The sequence below is a fragment of the Bombina bombina genome, chromosome 11, assembly GCF_027579735.1.
Source record: "Bombina bombina isolate aBomBom1 chromosome 11, aBomBom1.pri, whole genome shotgun sequence".
Taxonomy (NCBI): Eukaryota; Metazoa; Chordata; class Amphibia; order Anura; family Bombinatoridae; genus Bombina; species Bombina bombina.
In genome coordinates, this window is record NC_069509.1 from 181165976 (window position 1) to 181184446 (window position 18471).

At 38.6% G+C, this 18471-nt stretch overlaps 1 protein-coding gene across 1 annotated transcript in view; it reads right to left on the bottom strand.

The window, feature by feature from the left end:
* Nucleotides 1-2894: 2894 nt before the first annotated feature.
* The window catches only part of NUBP1 (NUBP iron-sulfur cluster assembly factor 1, cytosolic), a 71677-nt gene continuing 56100 nt past the window's right edge, over nt 2895-18471 (bottom strand). The window contains exons 8-11 of the mRNA XM_053695273.1: nt 18210-18320; nt 16268-16370; nt 8229-8312; nt 2895-3183 (exon numbers count right to left, since the gene is read on the bottom strand). Of these exons, the coding sequence (XP_053551248.1) occupies nt 3152-3183; nt 8229-8312; nt 16268-16370; nt 18210-18320 (330 nt within the window). The 3' untranslated portion in view covers nt 2895-3151. The remainder of the gene's footprint in view (nt 3184-8228; nt 8313-16267; nt 16371-18209; nt 18321-18471) is intronic.

Genomic DNA, 18471 nt, shown 5'->3' on the forward strand with positions numbered 1-18471 from the left:
CTGCTGGTCAGCAGCCTCCTGAGAGAATTACGGCTCATTCCACTTGAGCCGTCTCCTCTTCTTGGGCCTTTAAAAATGATGCTTTGGTGTAACAGATTTGCAAGGCTGCAACTTGGTCCTCTCTGCATACTTTTTCTAAACCTTACAAATTTGATACTTTGCCTTGGCTGAGGCCTCTTTTGGGATAAAGGTTCTTCAAGTGGTGGTGCCTTCTGTTTAGGTCTGCCTATCTTGTTCTTTCCTCCCTAGTCATCTGTGTCCTCTAGTTTGGGTATTGGTTCCCACTAGTAATTGAATGACGTTGTGGACTCTCCATATCGTAGGAAAGAAAACAAAATATATGCTTACCTGATAAATTTCTTTCTTTCCGGATATGGAGAGTCTACGACCCCCACCCTTAATTAAGGCAGTTATTTTTTTCCCATTTCCCTTCGGTTGAATGACAGGGGATTATGGGTACGGGAGTGACACTTAACAGCTTTGCTGTGGTGCCCTTTTGCCTCCTCCTGCTGTCCAGGAGTGATATTCCCACTAGTAATTGTAATGACATTGCGGACTCTCCATATCCGGAAAGAAATTTATCAGGCAAGCATATTTTATTTTTTATTTTTTAGACTGTCTCTTTAACACTACTCTTGTCTTGTGGATAAAGTAATATTCTTATGTGTGAATATTTTACATAATATTGCATCACATTCAACTACAAATACTTAAAGGGACTATAAAGTCATAGTTGGACATTCATGATTTAGATACAATTTTAACCAACTTTCCAATTTACTTCTCTTTTCTTTAATTTGTTTACTTCTTGTGTTATCTTTTGCTAAAATGTTTATCTAGTAAAGCTCAGGAGCAGCAAAGTTCAGTTAGAAACCAGTAGTGCATTACTGCTCCTTCAACAAATGATACCAAGAGAATGAAACAAATGTTCTACCTAAATCATTAAAAATAAAAAAAATTGTCCCTTTAAAGGAACACGAAACCCCAGATTTTTTTTTCATGATTCAGATACAGCATACAATGTTCAACAACTTTCTAATTTATTTCTGTTATTAATTAACTATGGGGAGTTTGCGGCTGGAACACTGAACATTCCTAACTACAAACTGGCATTAACAACATATAATGGACAATTTTAGAACACAACCTGTTTCTTCTCTCTTCCTTGATGCAGGCTCTCGTAATTGCAGGTATTTCTCTGCAGTCTGCTAACCTGTATGGTTATATTCACTGTAAAACCGGAGGTCAACAAAACGTAGGAAAAACCACATCAAGGTTCCTGTCTCAGCAGCTTTTCCAACGAGTAGGTCATATTTTATTCTAAAACGTTCAGTATAGTTATTACACGTACAGCATCAGCCACCTACCTGTGTTCACGCTGTAGAGATCGGCAACAGATACAGACGTAGGTTCTGATCTGTAATTGTGTTAAGGAAGCTTATTATTAGCTTTAATGTATTAGAGTGCTGTTTGTTCTCTTGTTATTCTTAGTTGAATGCTAAAACTAGGTAGGCTGATATGCTAATTTCTTAGTCCTTGAAGGCCGCCTCTTATGTGAATGCATTTTACAGTTTTTCACTGCTAGAGGGCGTTAGTTCATGTGTTTCATATAGATAACATTGTGCTCATGCATGTGAAGTTATTTAAGAGTCAGCACTAATCGTCTGAAATGCAAGTCTGGCAAAAGAGCTGAGATAAGGAGGGAGTCAGCAGAAGTTTAGATACAAGGTGATCACAGAGGTAAAAAGTATATTTCTATAAATAATAAAGGGATTATCTATCTTTTTAAACCATAACATTTTGGGTGTTTACTGTCCCTTTAATAAGCTATATTGCCTGTGACACTCTAATGAGACCACCATGGGCTGTGCAAATATAAACTTTTCTTTTTTCTTCTCTAACAGACACTGTGAAGTCCCCGCTCAGCTGAGCATCCAGGGAAGAGCTGCTGGATAACCTTTCTGTGTAATAGATACAAGTATTTCTGCATTTAAGATGAGAATGACTGAATATTGTTATCATAGTGCCTTATGGTTTTTCTTTCATATATTTATTTCTACCTATTTATTAAAGAGTACATTTTGTAACGGTGTCATTTCATGGTGCTTTCCAAACGGAACGATAAAGTCATGAACACAGCTATTTATTTACAGTAAGGGACACAAGATGCAAGCAGGTCTGCAAATAAATAGCCGCTGATATAGATTTATTATTATGTTCAAATAATTGTGAGAGCAATATATGCAGCCAACCCAAAAATGTAGCAAAAAATAGCTAAAAAAATAAAGCAAACCGGAAAATGCAGCAATTCAACTACACAAGCATTAGACGCGCGTGAAACATGACTAATATTAAAGCGATATCACCTAAACTACATCAGACACTAGATAGAATGAACACTGGATAATAAGGAAACTGAAGCCAGGACAAAATTATTAAGATCTTATTCTCATCTTTATTATAATTTGTAGCAATTGCTCATCCACTCTCCAAAATGTTACTCTCCTCTGCTCCTCAGGGAAGCTGTAGAGATTGTAAAGAAGGCAAACATTCCTTGCTCGCTGCCTTCAATCAACCACCAATTCGCACTCGCTCACACGCTACAGAAAATCTCTTGCTAGCCACTCTTATGCCAACAGGGCCGGCTCAGCCTTTCATACTGACTTGGTGAATAAACTGAGAACTGGTGGGCAAGCTGTATAGCAACAGGTGTCCTACAATTGTAACTAGCACCAAGGTCAGCAGCTAAGGCCCTTTGTATCCCGTCGGGGAGAAAAACCATTATGTAAATAATTCTAGCAAGAATAAAACACTTGATCATTCTGTGATATGAGGTTCTCAGCTAGCCAGAAATCCCAAAATGATTATCAGTGAATAAACTTAGAGAGCAGTGATTTATAGACAAATTAGTTTTAATTTAATCTGATAATACAGACAGACGCCATATTCACGTTTTGTGAGCAACAGATGTTGTGTGGCGCGTCTAAGGAATCCCACGAATCACAGGAATCTCAGGTCAACTTTAAGGCCTTATTTTTTTTAATATAACTTAAATCATCCTGTTAAAAAATAAACTTCTTGCTAAAGTCACAAACTGGTTGTTACATTGCTGGTTCTGCCATTTTCTCAGTTGTTAAGCAGATGGGATTGGTTAGAGGTTCCTTTCACAATGTTCCTGAATTTCTGCAGAGACAAAACACAAAAAGCAGCATATTAGATGGGCATGTTCATGTGACTCACTAGTGGGTACAGCGATCTCCCCCTATTTGATGGGCACAACACCCGGCTATTTTTACTGACCACACTGATAAAACTGCCTAATATTTGTAATATTTTATAAACAACAGAAAATGGTGTAATACATTGCCCCTCCCAGCTGGTAACATTTTCTGTGTAGTCCCTGCCTTTGTGTACCAATTACATTCACTTACACAGCTGCCAATGCAGAGATTGTGATATTTAAAATACACCGATTGCACTCCCAATGCAGAAAACTACTAACGCTTAATACCTAAATAAACTTGTAATATATTTAAACGGATATGAAACCCAAATTTATATCTATTATCAAATAGACACGTGCACCCCACTGAGCTTATAACCCTGCTTTTCAACAAAAATACAAAAAAGAACAAAGAAAATTGATAATAAAAGTAAATTAGAAAGTTGTTTATACACTCTAACCTGAAGCACTTTATACAGCTGTAACACATATAGGCAATATTACGGATCTGTTTTATACACTCTAACCTGAAGCACTTTATACAGCTGTAACACATATAGGCAATAGTACTGATCTGTTTTATACACTCTAACCTGAAGCACTTTATACAGATGTAACACATATAGGCAATAGTACTGATCTGTTTTATACACCCTAACCTGAAGCACTTTATACAGCTGTAACACATATAGGCAATATTACTGATCTGTTTTATACACCCTAACCTGAAGCACTTTATACAGCTGTAACACATATAGGCAATATTACTGATCTGTTTTATATACCCTAACCTGAAGCACTTTATACAGCTGTAACACATATAGGCAATAGTACTGATCTGTTTTATACACCCTAACCTGAAGCACTTTATACAGATGTAACACATATAGGCAATATTACTGATCTGTTTTATACACTCTAACCTGAAGCACTTTATACAGCTGTAACACATATAGGCAATATTACTGATCTGTTTTATACACTCTAACCTGAAGCACTTTATACAGCTGTAACACATATAGGCAATATTACTGATCTGTTTTATACACCCTAACCTGAAGCACTTTATACAGCTGTAACACATATAGGCAATATTACTGATCTGTTTTATACACTCTAACCTGAAGCACTTTATACAGCTGTAACACATATAGGCAATATTACTGATCTGTTTTATACACTCTAACCTGAAGCACTTTATACAGCTGTAACACATATCTATTATCAAATAGACACGTGCACCCCACTGAGCTTATAACCCTGCTTTTCAACAAAAATACAAAAAAGAACAAAGAAAATTGATAATAAAAGTAAATTAGAAAGTTGTTTATACACTCTAACCTGAAGCACTTTATACAGCTGTAACACATATAGGCAATATTACGGATCTGTTTTATACACCCTAACCTGAAGCACTTTATACAGCTGTAACACATATAGGCAATAGTACTGATCTGTTTTATACACTCTAACCTGAAGCACTTTATACAGATGTAACACATATAGGCAATATTACTGATCTGTTTTATACACCCTAACCTGAAGCACTTTATACAGCTGTAACACATATAGGCAATATTACTGATCTGTTTTATATACCCTAACCTGAAGCACTTTATACAGCTGTAACACATATAGGCAATAGTACTGATCTGTTTTATACACCCTAACCTGAAGCACTTTATACAGATGTAACACATATAGGCAATATTACTGATCTGTTTTATACACTCTAACCTGAAGCACTTTATACAGCTGTAACACATATAGGCAATATTACTGATCTGTTTTATACACCCTAACCTGAAGCACTTTATACAGCTGTAACACATATAGGCAATATTACTGATCTGTTTTATACACTCTAACCTGAAGCACTTTATACAGCTGTAACACATATAGGCAATATTACTGATCTGTTTTATACACTCTAACCTGAAGCACTTTATACAGCTGTAACACATATAGGCAATATTACTGATCTGTTTTATACACTCTAACCTGAAGCACTTTATACAGCTGTAACACATATAGGCAATATTACTGATCTGTTTTATACACCCTAACCTGAAGCACTTTATACAGCTGTAACACATATAGGCAATATTACTGATCTGTTTTATACACCCTAACCTGAAGCACTTTATACAGCTGTAACACATATAGGCAATATTACTGATCTGTTTTATACACCCTAACCTGAAGCACTTTATACAGCTGTAACACATATAGGCAATATTACTGATCTGTTTTATACACCCTAACCTGAAGCACTTTATACAGCTGTAACACATATGGGCAATATTACTGATCTGTTTTATACACCCTAACCTGAAGCACTTTATACAGCTGTAACACATATAGGCAATATTACTGATCTGTTTTATACACCCTAACCTGAAGCACTTTATACAGATGTAACACATATGGGCAATATTACTGATCCGTTTTATACACCCTAACCTGAAGCACTTTATACAGCTGTAACACATATAGGCAATATTACTGATCTGTTTTATACACCCTAACCTGAAGCACTTTATACAGCTGTAACACATATAGGCAATATTACTGATCTGTTTTATACACCCTAACCTGAAGCACTTTATACAGCTGTAACACATATAGGCAATATTACTGATCTGTTTTATACACCCTAACCTGAAGCACTTTATACAGCTGTAACGCATATAGGCAATAGTACTGATCTGTTTTATACACCCTAACCTGAAGCACTTTATACAGCTGTAACGCATATAGGCAATATTACTGATCTGTTTTATACACCCTAACCTGAAGCACTTTATACAGCTGTAACACATATAGGCAATATTACTGATCTGTTTTATACACCCTAACCTGAAGCACTTTATACAGCTGTAACACATATAGGCAATATTACTGATCTGTTTTATACACCCTAACCTGAAGCACTTTATACAGCTGTAACACATATAGGCAATATTACTGATCTGTTTTATACACCCTAACCTGAAGCACTTTATACAGCTGTAACACATATAGGCAATATTACTGATCTGTTTTATACACCCTAACCTGAAGCACTTTATACAGCTGTAACACATATAGGCAATATTACTGATCTGTTTTATACACCCTAACCTGAAGCACTTTATACAGCTGTAACACATATAGGCAATATTACTGATCTGTTTTATACACCCTAACCTGAAGCACTTTATACAGCTGTAACACATATAGGCAATATTACTGATCTGTTTTATACACCCTAACCTGAAGCACTTTATACAGCTGTAACACATATAGGCAATATTACTGATCTGTTTTATACACCCTAACCTGAAGCACTTTATACAGCTGTAACACATATAGGCAATATTACTGATCTGTTTTATACACCCTAACCTGAAGCACTTTATACAGCTGTAACACATATAGGCAATATTACTGATCTGTTTTATACACCCTAACCTGAAGCACTTTATACAGCTGTAACACATATGGGCAATATTACTGATCTGTTTTATACACCCTAACCTGAAGCACTTTATACAGCTGTAACACATATAGGCAATATTACTGATCTGTTTTATACACCCTAACCTGAAGCACTTTATACAGCTGTAACACATATAGGCAATAGTACTGATCTGTTTTATACACCCTAACCTGAAGCACTTTATACAGCTGTAACACATATAGGCAATATTACTGATCTGTTTTATGCACCCTAACCTGAAGCACTTTATACAGCTGTAACACATATAGGCAATATTACTGATCTGTTTTATACACCCTAACCTGAAGCACTTTATACAGCTGTAACACATATAGGCAATATTACTGATCTGTTTTATACACCCTAACCTGAAGCACTTTATACAGCTGTAACACATATAGGCAATATTACTGATCTGTTTTATACACCCTAACCTGAAGCACTTTATACAGCTGTAACACATATAGGCAATATTACTGATCTGTTTTATACACCCTAACCTGAAGCACTTTATACAGCTGTAACACATATAGGCAATAGTACTGATCTGTTTTATACACCCTAACCTGAAGCACTTTATACAGCTGTAACACATATAGGCAATATTACTGATCTGTTTTATACACTCTAACCTGAAGCACTTTATACAGCTGTAACACATATAGGCAATATTACTGATCTGTTTTATACACCCTAACCTGAAGCACTTTATACAGCTGTAACACATATAGGCAATATTACTGATCTGTTTTATACACCCTAACCTGAAGCACTTTATACAGCTGTAACACATATAGGCAATATTACTGATCTGTTTTATACACCCTAACCTGAAGCACTTTATACAGATGTAACACATATAGGCAATATTACTGCTCTGTTTTATACACCCTAACCTGAAGCACTTTATACAGCTGTAACACATATAGGCAATATTACTGCTCTGTTTTATACACCCTAACCTGAAGCACTTTATACAGCTGTAACACATATAGGCAATATTACTGATCTGTGAGTGAGCACTGCTTATGTCACAGACTGTGAGAATATCTGAGCTACAAGATGGCTGCCCCAGTACAAAGAGGTGGAGCTTCAGTATCTGGCACCTTTATGCTACTAAAACAGGATGAAATGCAATAATATAGTGAGTAGTAACCATTGTAGGGTAGTTGTGCCCAGCGGTTTAATGTCCCTTTAAATAAAGCACTACTTCACTATACTGTGACATGGAGATTCACAAACCAACTACAGCTGGTCACCCTAGACACAGGGGATTGGTTTAGTGACTAATACACCTCTACTGAAACAATATGGGATGTAATGTATAATATTTAGTAACCAAAAAGGAGACACACAGAAATATCCCCCTACAGCGGGTACAGCCTAGTTACACTAATAGACAACAAGGTTATCCAAACACACATAGATGACAGAACCATCTGATTTTTAAATAAACAAATGATCATAAAAGCAAAGTAACAGTACAAATGAAATAAAAGTCACACAAAATAATGTGCTACGTACTTTGGATTATTGTTCTGTAGGATTTTGTTGCTGGTGAATCTGGAATTTCAGCAAAAAATGATTTCCCGTTGTCACAGCTCTTTCCTTAAAAGAAAAGTAAAAACAATTTAGCTTGTTCTGAGCGAGAGCGAAGGAACCATCAGCTACATAAAAATCAACAATGAAACAGCACGTGCGTATGGGATTTCTGTTTACAGACACTCAAAAGAACCGCACATGCATTGTAGTTTATTTCATACGATGAAGAGGACAAGTTAGATATGTATTGCCAACGGCCTGATGACCTACCAGCATGTTTAACTCCTTGACCCAAAAGGACAAATATATATACATCATGCTGTACTTTACCTACCAACCGCATAGCGTATATATACGTACTTGCTTGAGGATCCGTTTGTGCCGGTGGAAGAGTTTGGGAGGAATGGAGGGAGGCGGGTTGGGGTACAGTGGTGGAGGTGGGAGGGAGTTGGAGGAAGTGGCGGGAACCTACACTGCAGAAAAATAAGTGTGGGTGGGAGAGGGACGCTACACTACAAAAAACATGAATTTGTGCGGGGGTGCACTACATTAGCAATTAGGTGGGGTGATTTGACTGCTACACCACATAAAAAACATAATTTATGCTTACCTGATAAATTTATCATTTCTCTTGTGGTGTATCCAGTCCACAGATCATCCATTACTTGTGGGATATTCTCATTCCCAACAGGAAGTTGCAAGAGGATCACCACCAGCAGAGCTGTCTATATAGCTCCTCCCCTAACTGCCACCTCCAGTCATTCGACCGAAGACAAGCAAGAGAAAGGAGAAACCATAGGGTGCAGTGGTGACTGTAGTTTAAAGTTAAAAAATACCTGCCTTAAAATGACAGGGCGGGCCGTGGACTGGATACACCACAAGAGAAATAAATTTATCAGGTAAGCATAAATTATGTTTTCTCTTGTAAGGTGTATCCAGTCCACGGATCATCCATTACTTGTGGGATACCAATACCAAAGCTAAAGTACACGGATGAAGGGAGGGACAAGGCAGGTACTTAAACGGAAGGTACCACTGCCTGTAAAACCTTTCTCCCAAAAATAGCCTCCAAAGAAGCAAAAGTATCGAATTTATAGAATTTTGAAAAAGTATGAAGCGAAGACCAAGTCGCCGCCTTGCAAATCTGTTCAACAGAAGCCTCATTTTTAAAGGCCCAAGTGGAAGCCACAGGTCTAGTAGAATGAGCTGTAATCCTTTTAGGAGGCTGCTGGCCAGCAGTCTCATAAGCTAAGCGTATTATACTTCTTAGCCAAAGCGAAAGAGAAGTTGCAGAGGCCTTTTGGCCTTTCCTCTGTCCAGAGTAGACAACAAACAAAGCAGATGTTTGACGAAAATCTTTAGTAGCTTGTAAATAATACTTTAAAGCACGAACCACATCAAGATTGTGTAATAGACGTTCCTTCTTTGAAGAAGGATTAAGGCACAATGACGGAACAACAATCTCCTGATTGATATTCTTATTAGATACCACCTTAGGTAAAAACCCAGGTTTGGTACGCAAAACTACCTTATCTGCATGGAAGATCAGATAAGGGGAATCACAATGTAAGGCAGATAACTCGGAAACTCTACAAGCCGAGGAAATAGCTACCAAAAATAGAACTTTCCAAGATAAATGCTTGATATCTATGGAATGAAGAGGTTCAAACGGAATCCCTTGAAGAACTTTAAGAACCAAAATTTAAACTCCATGGCGGAGCAACAGGTTTAAACACAGGCTTGATTCTAACTAAAGCCTGACAAAATGCCTTAACGTCTGGAACATCCGCCAGACGCTTGTGCAAAAGAATAGACAGAGCAGAAATCTCTCCCTTTAAGGAACTAGCTGACAAACCTTTTTCCAATCCTTCTTGGAGAAAAGATAATATCCTGGGAATCCTGACTTTACTCCATGAGTAACTCTTGGATTCACACCAATAAAGATATTTACGCCATATCTTATGATAGATTTTCCTGGTGACAGGCTTTCGTGCCTGAATTAAGGTATCAATGACTGACTCGGAGAAGCCACGTTTTGATAAAATCAAGCGTTCAATCTCCAGGCAGTCAGTCTCAGAGAAATTAGATTTGGATGGTTGAAAGGACCCTGGAGTAGAAGGTCCTGTCTCAGAGGCAGAGTCCATGGTGGAAAGGATGACATGTCCACTAGATCTGCATACCAAGTCCTGCGTGGCCACGCAGGCGCTATCAAGATCACCGATACTCTCTCCTGCTTGATTTTGGCAATCAGACGAGGGAGCAGAGGAAACGGTGGAAACAAATAAGCCAGGTTGAAGGACCAAGGCGCTGCTAGAGCATCTATCAGCGTCGCCTTGGGATCCCTGGACCTGGATCCGTAACAAGGAAGTTTGGCGTTCTGGCGAGACGCCATGAGATCCAGTTCTGGATTGCCCCAATGATGAATCAATTGTGCAAACACCTCCGGATGGAGTTCCCACTCCCCCAGATGGAAAGTCTGACGACTTAGAAAATCCGCCTCCCAGTTCTCTACTCCTGGGATATGGATAGCAGATAGGTGGCAAGAGTGAATCTCTGCCCAACGAATTATCTTTGAAACTTCCAACATCGCTAGGGAACTCCTTGTTCCCCCTTGATGGTTGATGTAAGCCACAGTCGTGATGTTGTCCGACTGAAATCTGATGAACCTCATTGTCTCTAGCTGAGGCCAAGCCTGAAGAGCATTGAATATCGCTCTTAGTTCCAGAATGTTTATCGGAAGGAGTGTCTCCTCCTGAGTCCACGATCCCTGAGCCTTCAGGGAGTTCCAGACTGCCCCCCAGCCTAGAAGGCTGGCATCTGTTGTTACAATTGTCCAATCTGGCCTGTGAAAGGTCATACCTTTGGACAGATGGACCCGAGATAGCCACCAGAGAAGAGAATCCCTGGTCTCTTGATCCAGATTTAGTAGAGGGGACAAATCTGTGTAATCCCCATTCCACTGATTGAGCATGCAGAGTTGCAGCGGTCTGAGATGCAGACGGGCAAACGGCACTATGTCCATTGCCGCTACCATTAAGCCGATTACTTCCATACACTGAGCCACCGAAGGGCGAGAAGTGGAATAAAGAACACGGCAGGAATTTATAAGTTTTGATAACCTGGTCTCTGTCAGGTAAATCCACATTTCTACAGAATCTATTAGAGTTCCCAGAAAGGAAACTCTTGTGAGAGGGGATAGAGAACTCTTTTCTTCGTTCACTTTCCACCCATGCGACCTCAGAAATGCCAGAACTATGTCCGTATGAGACTTGGCAATTTGATGCCTGTATCAGAATGTCGTCTAAAATAAGGGGCCACTGCTATGCCCCGCGGCCTTAGGAGCGCCAGAAGTGACCCCAGAACCTTCGTAAAGATTCTTGGGGCTGTAGCTAACCCAAAGGGAAGAGCTACAAACTGGTAATGCCTGTCTAGGAAGGCAAACCTGAGAAACCGATGATGATCTTTGTGTATCGGAATGTGAAGATAAGCATCCCTTAAATCCACTGTAGTCATGTATTGACCCTCCTGGATCATAGGTAGGATGGTTCGAATAGTCTCCTTCTTGAATGATGGGACCCTGAGAAATTTGTTTAGGATCTTGAGATCTAAGATTGGGCTAAAGGTTCCCTCTTTTTTGGGAACCACAAACAGATTTGAATAGAATCCTTGTCCCTGTTCCTCTTTTGGAACTGGGTGGATCACTCCCATAACTAGAAGGTCTTGAACACAGTGTAAAAATGCCTCTCTCTTTATCTGGTTTGCAGATAATTGTGAAAGGTGAAATCTCCCTTTTGGAGGAGAAGCTTTGAAGTCCAGAAGATATCCCTGGGATACAATTTCCAATGCCCAGGGATCCTGGACATCTCTTGCCCAAGCCTAAGCGAAGAGCGAAAGTCTGCCCCCTACTAGATCCGTTACCGGATCAGGGGCCAATCCTTCATGCTGTCTTAGAGGCAGCAGCAGGCTTTTTGGCCTGCTTACCTTTGTTCCAAGTCTGGTTAGGTCTCCAGACCGACTTGAAATGGGCAAAAGTTCCCTCTTGCTTTGTATTAGAGGAAGTTGATGCCGCACTTGCCTTGAAGTTTCGAAAGGCACGAAAATTAGTCTGTTTGGCCCTTGATTTGGACCTATCCTGAGGAAGGGCATGACCTTTTCCTCCCGTGATATCAGAAATGATCTCCTTCAAACCAGGCCCAAATAGGGTCTGCCCCTTGAAGGGAATATTAAGCAGCTTAGACTTTGAAGTAACGTCAGCTGACCATGAATTCTTAGCCGTTAGTTTAGTCAAATGAACAATGGCATCAGAAACAAAGGAATTGGCTAGCTTAAGTGCTCTAAGCTTGTCAAGTATATCATCCAATGGAGTCTCTCTACCTGTAAAGCCTCTTCCAGAGACTCAAACCAGAAGGCCGCAGCAGCAGTGACTGGGGCAATGCATGCAAGGGGCTGTAGAATAAAACCTTGTTGAATAAACATTTTCTTAAGGTAACCCTCTAACTTTTTATCCATTGGATCTAAGAAAGCACAACTGTCCTCGACAGGGATAGTAGTACGCTTAGCTAGGGTAGAAACTGCTCCCTCCACCTTAGGGACCGTTTGCCATAAGTCCCGTGTGGCGGCATCTATTGGAAACATTTTCTTAAAAATAGGAGGGGGAGAGAACGGCACACCTGGTCTATCCCATTCCTTAGTAATAATTTCTGTAAACCTTTTAGGTATTGGAAAAACATCAGTGTAAACGGGCACTGCATAGTATTTATCCAATCTGCACAATTTCTCTGGCACTGCAATTGTATCACAGTCATTCAGAGCAGCTAAAACCTCCCTGAGCAACACGCGGAGGTGTTCAAGCTTAAATTTAAATGTTGATATATCAGAATCAGGTTGAATCCTCTTCCTCGAGTCAGAAAAATCACCCACAGAAAGAAGCTCTCCTTCCTCAGCTTCTGCATATTGTGAGGGGGTATCAGACATAGCTACTAAAGCGTCAGTATGCTCTGTATTTCTTCTAACTCCAGAGCTGTCTCGCTTTCCTCGTAACCCAGGCAGTCTGGATAATACCGCTGACAGTGTATTATCCATGACTGCCGCCATGTCTTGTAAAGTAAACGCCATGGGCGCGCTAGATGTACTTGGCGCCTCTTGAGCGCGAGTCCCTTGAGCGGGATTTAAAGGTTCTGACACGTGGGGCGAGTTAGTCGGCATAACTTCCCCCTCATCAGATTCCTCTGGTGATAAATTTTTTAAAGACAGAATATGGTCTTTATTACTTAAAGTGAAATCAGTACATTTGGTACACATTCTAAGAGGGTGTTCCACCATGGCTTCTAAACATAATGAACAAGGAGTTTCCTCTATGTCAGACATGTTTAAACAGACTAGCAATGAGAGCAGCAAGCTTGGAAAACACTTTAAAGCAAGTTAACAAGCAAAAAATAAAAACGGTACTGTGCCTTTAAGAAAAATAAAAAAGGTCAGAATTTGAAAAACAGTGAAAAAAAGCAGTAAATCAAACGAAATTTTTACAGTGTGTATAATAAGCTAACAGAGTATTGCACCCACTTGCAAATGGATGATTAACCCCTTAGTTTAAAAAAAACGGATCAAAAAAAGATAGACTTTTTTTAACAGTCACAACAAACTGCCACAGCACTGCTGTGGCCCTACCTTGCCATACAAACGACTTTGGAAAGCCTAAAAACCCTTTAGAGAGGTCCTATAGCATTCAGGAAGCTCCTGTAGGGAAACTGGATGTCTCAGTCTGTAAAAGTTACTGCGCACTTAGGCGCAAAATTAGGCCCCTCCCCCTCATGTCCACACAGTGGGAGGCCTAAGGGAACTATTTCTAGGCAAATTTAAGCCAGCCATGTGGAAAAACTAGGCCCCAATAAAGTTTTATCACCAACAAATATATAAAAACGTTTAAACACTCCCAGCAAACGTTTTATATGACAGGAATTGAAAAATAACAAGACTATTACCTCTAACAGTAAGCATGATACTAGTCGCTATTAAATCACTGTAATCATGCTTACCTTAAATAAATCTGGTATCAGCAGCATTTTCTAGCCTTTACATTCTTCTAGAAAAAAATTAAACTGCACATACCTCACAGCAGGATAACCTGCACGCCATTCCCCAGCTGAAGTTACCTCTCTCTTCAGTTATGTGTGAGAACAGCAATGGATGTTAGTTACAACCTGCTAAGATCATTAAAGACCACAGGCAGATTCTTCTTCTATTTTCTGCCTGGTACAAAAATAGTACAACTCCGGTACCATTTAAAAATAACAAACTTTTGAATTTAAGAAAAAACAGCTACATTTCACCACATCTCTCTTACTGCTTCCATGCTTGTCGAGAGTTGCAAGAGAATGACTGGAGGTGGCAGTTAGGGGAGGAGCTATATAGACAGCTCTGCTGTGGGTGATCCTCTTGCAACTTCCTGTTGGGAATGAGAATATCCCACAAGTAATGGATGATCCGTGGACTGGATACACCTTACAAGAGAAATATATTAAATATTTATTAAATTAAAAAAAAATCTATAAACTGGGTACTGGCAGATAGCTGCCAGCAATTAAGATGGTTGACACTATTAGGAAGGGGTGGAGAGCTGTCTGGGAGGGATCATTAAGGGGAGATCCTATACTGCAGAAATATAAATAAAATTACATTTTATTTAAAAAATAAAAACAAACAAACAAACCCCAAAACTTCATACTGGCAGACTGTCTGCCAGTACTTAAGAGATGGTGGTCAGGGGAGAGAGCTGTTTGGGAGGGATCAAGGAGGTGAGAATTATCAGGTGGGAGTGTAAGCCCTGTATTAAAATACTATTTCCCTTACCAGCTAACCCATTAACCCCTTCACAGCTGGGAATTTAAAAGTATGGTGCACAGCTGCAATTAGTGGACTTCTAATTGCAAAGCCATGCATGTCTGCTATTTCTGAACAAAAGGGATCCCAGATATGACTGCAGTAGTTTTGTGTAAATAATTTCAGTGAGAAACCCAAAGTTTGTGAAAAAGTGAACAACTTTTTTAATATGATGGCAAAACGGTGGCATTAAATATACCAAAATGGGCCTTTATCAATGCATTGGGTTGTCTACTTTCATATATATATAAATTAGTTATGATAAGTAAATAAAAAAAAACTATAAAAAAAAACAAGGCTCTATTTTTGTTTAAACTGAGTATTAGCAAAAATGCTTCTGTATCTTGGGCAAGTTTTTCTCTGAAATTCCCAGTAGTGAAGGGGTTAATTAAACTACCCAATTATCTGTCAAATCATGCTTCTAGAAAAAGCTAGTGGCATACGCACATATGATGTGAGTGTCCCTACTCACAAACCAGACCTTCCCAGAGAATGTTGCATTGGCTTATATGACAGAAATGAAGTGTCCATAGACACAAAACACACTACCCCAGCTCTGTGAGTCTGAATAATGATGCAGGGGCCCTCACAGCATATGTGCACATGCCGCTGAACAACACGAATAACTTTTGCAAACAAATGCTTCTATTTAAAATTACAATTTCTATTTTAAACCTTTCTATCCCTTTACCCATTTGGGTGCCAACACCAGCAAGAACGATTAAGTGTTTAATAAATTCTAGATAAAAAACTGATTTGATTTATTACTATAAAGTACTCCGTAAAATGGTGCAGCATGTATACGTTAATGTGACAGTACGCTGCGCCATTATTTATATAAATACACTATATGGGCTGCATCTATACACTAGTTCTAGACTTGTAAGAAACTACAGAGGATAAGACATTAGGCTATTAACCTTGAGTGGACTAGTAACTGTCCTGTCCTGGCTAGCAGCCTTCTTCTATTAACTTGTAAATTATACTGATACTTTGTCAACCCCGATATGTATTTTTTTTTACTGAAGTGTAGTTAGCCCCAAATGCCAGCAGAGGGTGCTCTGCTTATAGCAAACACATAAAGAGGACACCATGACAAGTAAAGTATTAATGCAAAACAATAAAACATTTCGGAAATGTACCTATAATGGGGTCCAAGGGAACCTTCCCCAATAAGGGGACATTAAAGTCACTGCACATCTTTTCTGCTCCGCCGGTTGTTGGGGGGAAAATCTGAGATTCGTTCTGAAATACAATGTCACAGGCGTATCAGTCACTAATGGGTTTAGATATGATTATAATTACACTTTCAGTGAATATTGTTTAAACTTAATTCAGGTCAAATAAAAGGCTGCAGTTAAACAAAAAGTAAGCTACAGTGACATGTCAGCTTGCTGGATTATACTGAAAGGGATAAATATTAAAGTAAACATAAAAAGTAAACACCTTACTTGTTTTCATGCAAAATGAGCACTTAAGATATTCTCATTGTAGCCACTGACAATGTTAAATAAGGGAGCTACCATAATAAAACGTAAGTTCTACTGTCACATGATTTTGCTGCAAAAGATCTCTACTGAGCATGGGCAAGAAAACTGACTGGAGCGCCTGCGCGTGCCTTCCAGTAACCACTTACAAAAGGGAAAGTTCCTCCTTTTCCTTCCTGCAGAGACCAGAATCTAAATCCTTCTAAAGCGACAAATAATACACAATGTAATGATTTATATGACTTATAACCCACTGCTTAGTGCTCTTTATTACAACAATGAAACAGACTCTACAGGGAAGGCACAAACATAGTGACGGTTGTGACTTTGTTCCCTAAGAACACTTTTTGTTTGATTTTAATTAAATTAGAGACATGAAATCCCAAGTTTTTCTTTCAATATTTAGATAGAGCATAGCATTTTAAACAACTTTCCAAAGTATTGCTTTTATCTAATTTGCTTCCTTCTCCTTTGTTGAAAAGCATACCTAGGTAGGCTCAGACACGGCAATGCACTACTGGAAGCTAGCTGCACATTTATGCCTCTTGTCATTGACTCACCACATGTTTTCAGCTAGTTCCAGTAATGCATTGCTGCTCCTTCAATAAAGGATACCAAGAGAATTAAGCTAATTTGATAATAGAAGTACATTAGAAACTTGTATAAAATTGTATGTTCTTTAAAGAAGACTTCATGCCCTTTTAATAATGTGAAACAGTTTGTGCTACAATAACAATTTAATATTAACATAAGCTATTTAAATGGGTATTAAATATTAATTATGCTATTGCATAGGGAGAGGACAGGTAGCGCAGAAATATATCTACAAGCAAAAGTTTGTTATTCGTTAAAATATGTCAGCAGGTGTTTGTTTATTGCCAGAATGAACCAAATTAACAAATTATTATTATTAGATGCCGGCTGACAAATGCTATCTGCATATTATATACAAACATTATAGCACTATTTGTGTGTCCTTCACAATGAGACAAATAAACCTTTTTGATACAGGACCACTGAAAAATACCTGCAATATTACAGAAAATCTTCTAAAAGGAATTAACCCTATCAGAGGAGGCCAGACCCTATTTTGTATCACAAGAAGAGAGGAGACCTCAGAGTGATGCAGTGAGATTATTATATTATATTTGCAGTCATTTATTTTCCTGTAATTTCTGGAAATTGTGACTTTTCCAATTGACAGATTTGAAAGTGCACAGCTGATATTGCCAACCTAACCCCGCTGCATGTTTTTATCCCTAATTGATCTAAGCAGTACAATATATAAATACAAATGCAGTAATCAATATGTTAATCTGTTCTGAAAGTGTTTCTTTTTTGATGGCATGTTAATCTTTTGCAAACCTGCAGAAAACTGTAATTACATGATGCTTCTGTCCCATTGCAAAACCTATGATGTAAAACCTGAACCCGCATCTTCTGTGTACAAGAGGGATCAATAAACCCCCAAATCTGTGATTAATATGGATGACAGCCGTTGATCCTAAATCGTGCATGGGAACAAATCTACCTTTTAAACAATTTCGTACAGAACACAATAAGATACAAATGTAGCGTACTAGACTTGCACACTCACCTTACATTTTGGGCAAATAAAACCGCTCATGTTCTCTACAACACCTATGATCGGCAGCTTCACTTTGCGACAAAAATTGATTTCTTTTCGAACATCCTGAAGTGATATTTCCTATAGAGGGACAAACACATCCCAGTTAGCCCTGATGAGAAAAGTGACAACATTATGTTACATTTTAGGAGAAACATATGTGTGTGTGTGTGTATATGTATGTATGTATGTATGTATGTATATATATATTTTTCTTTTTTATGACACAATG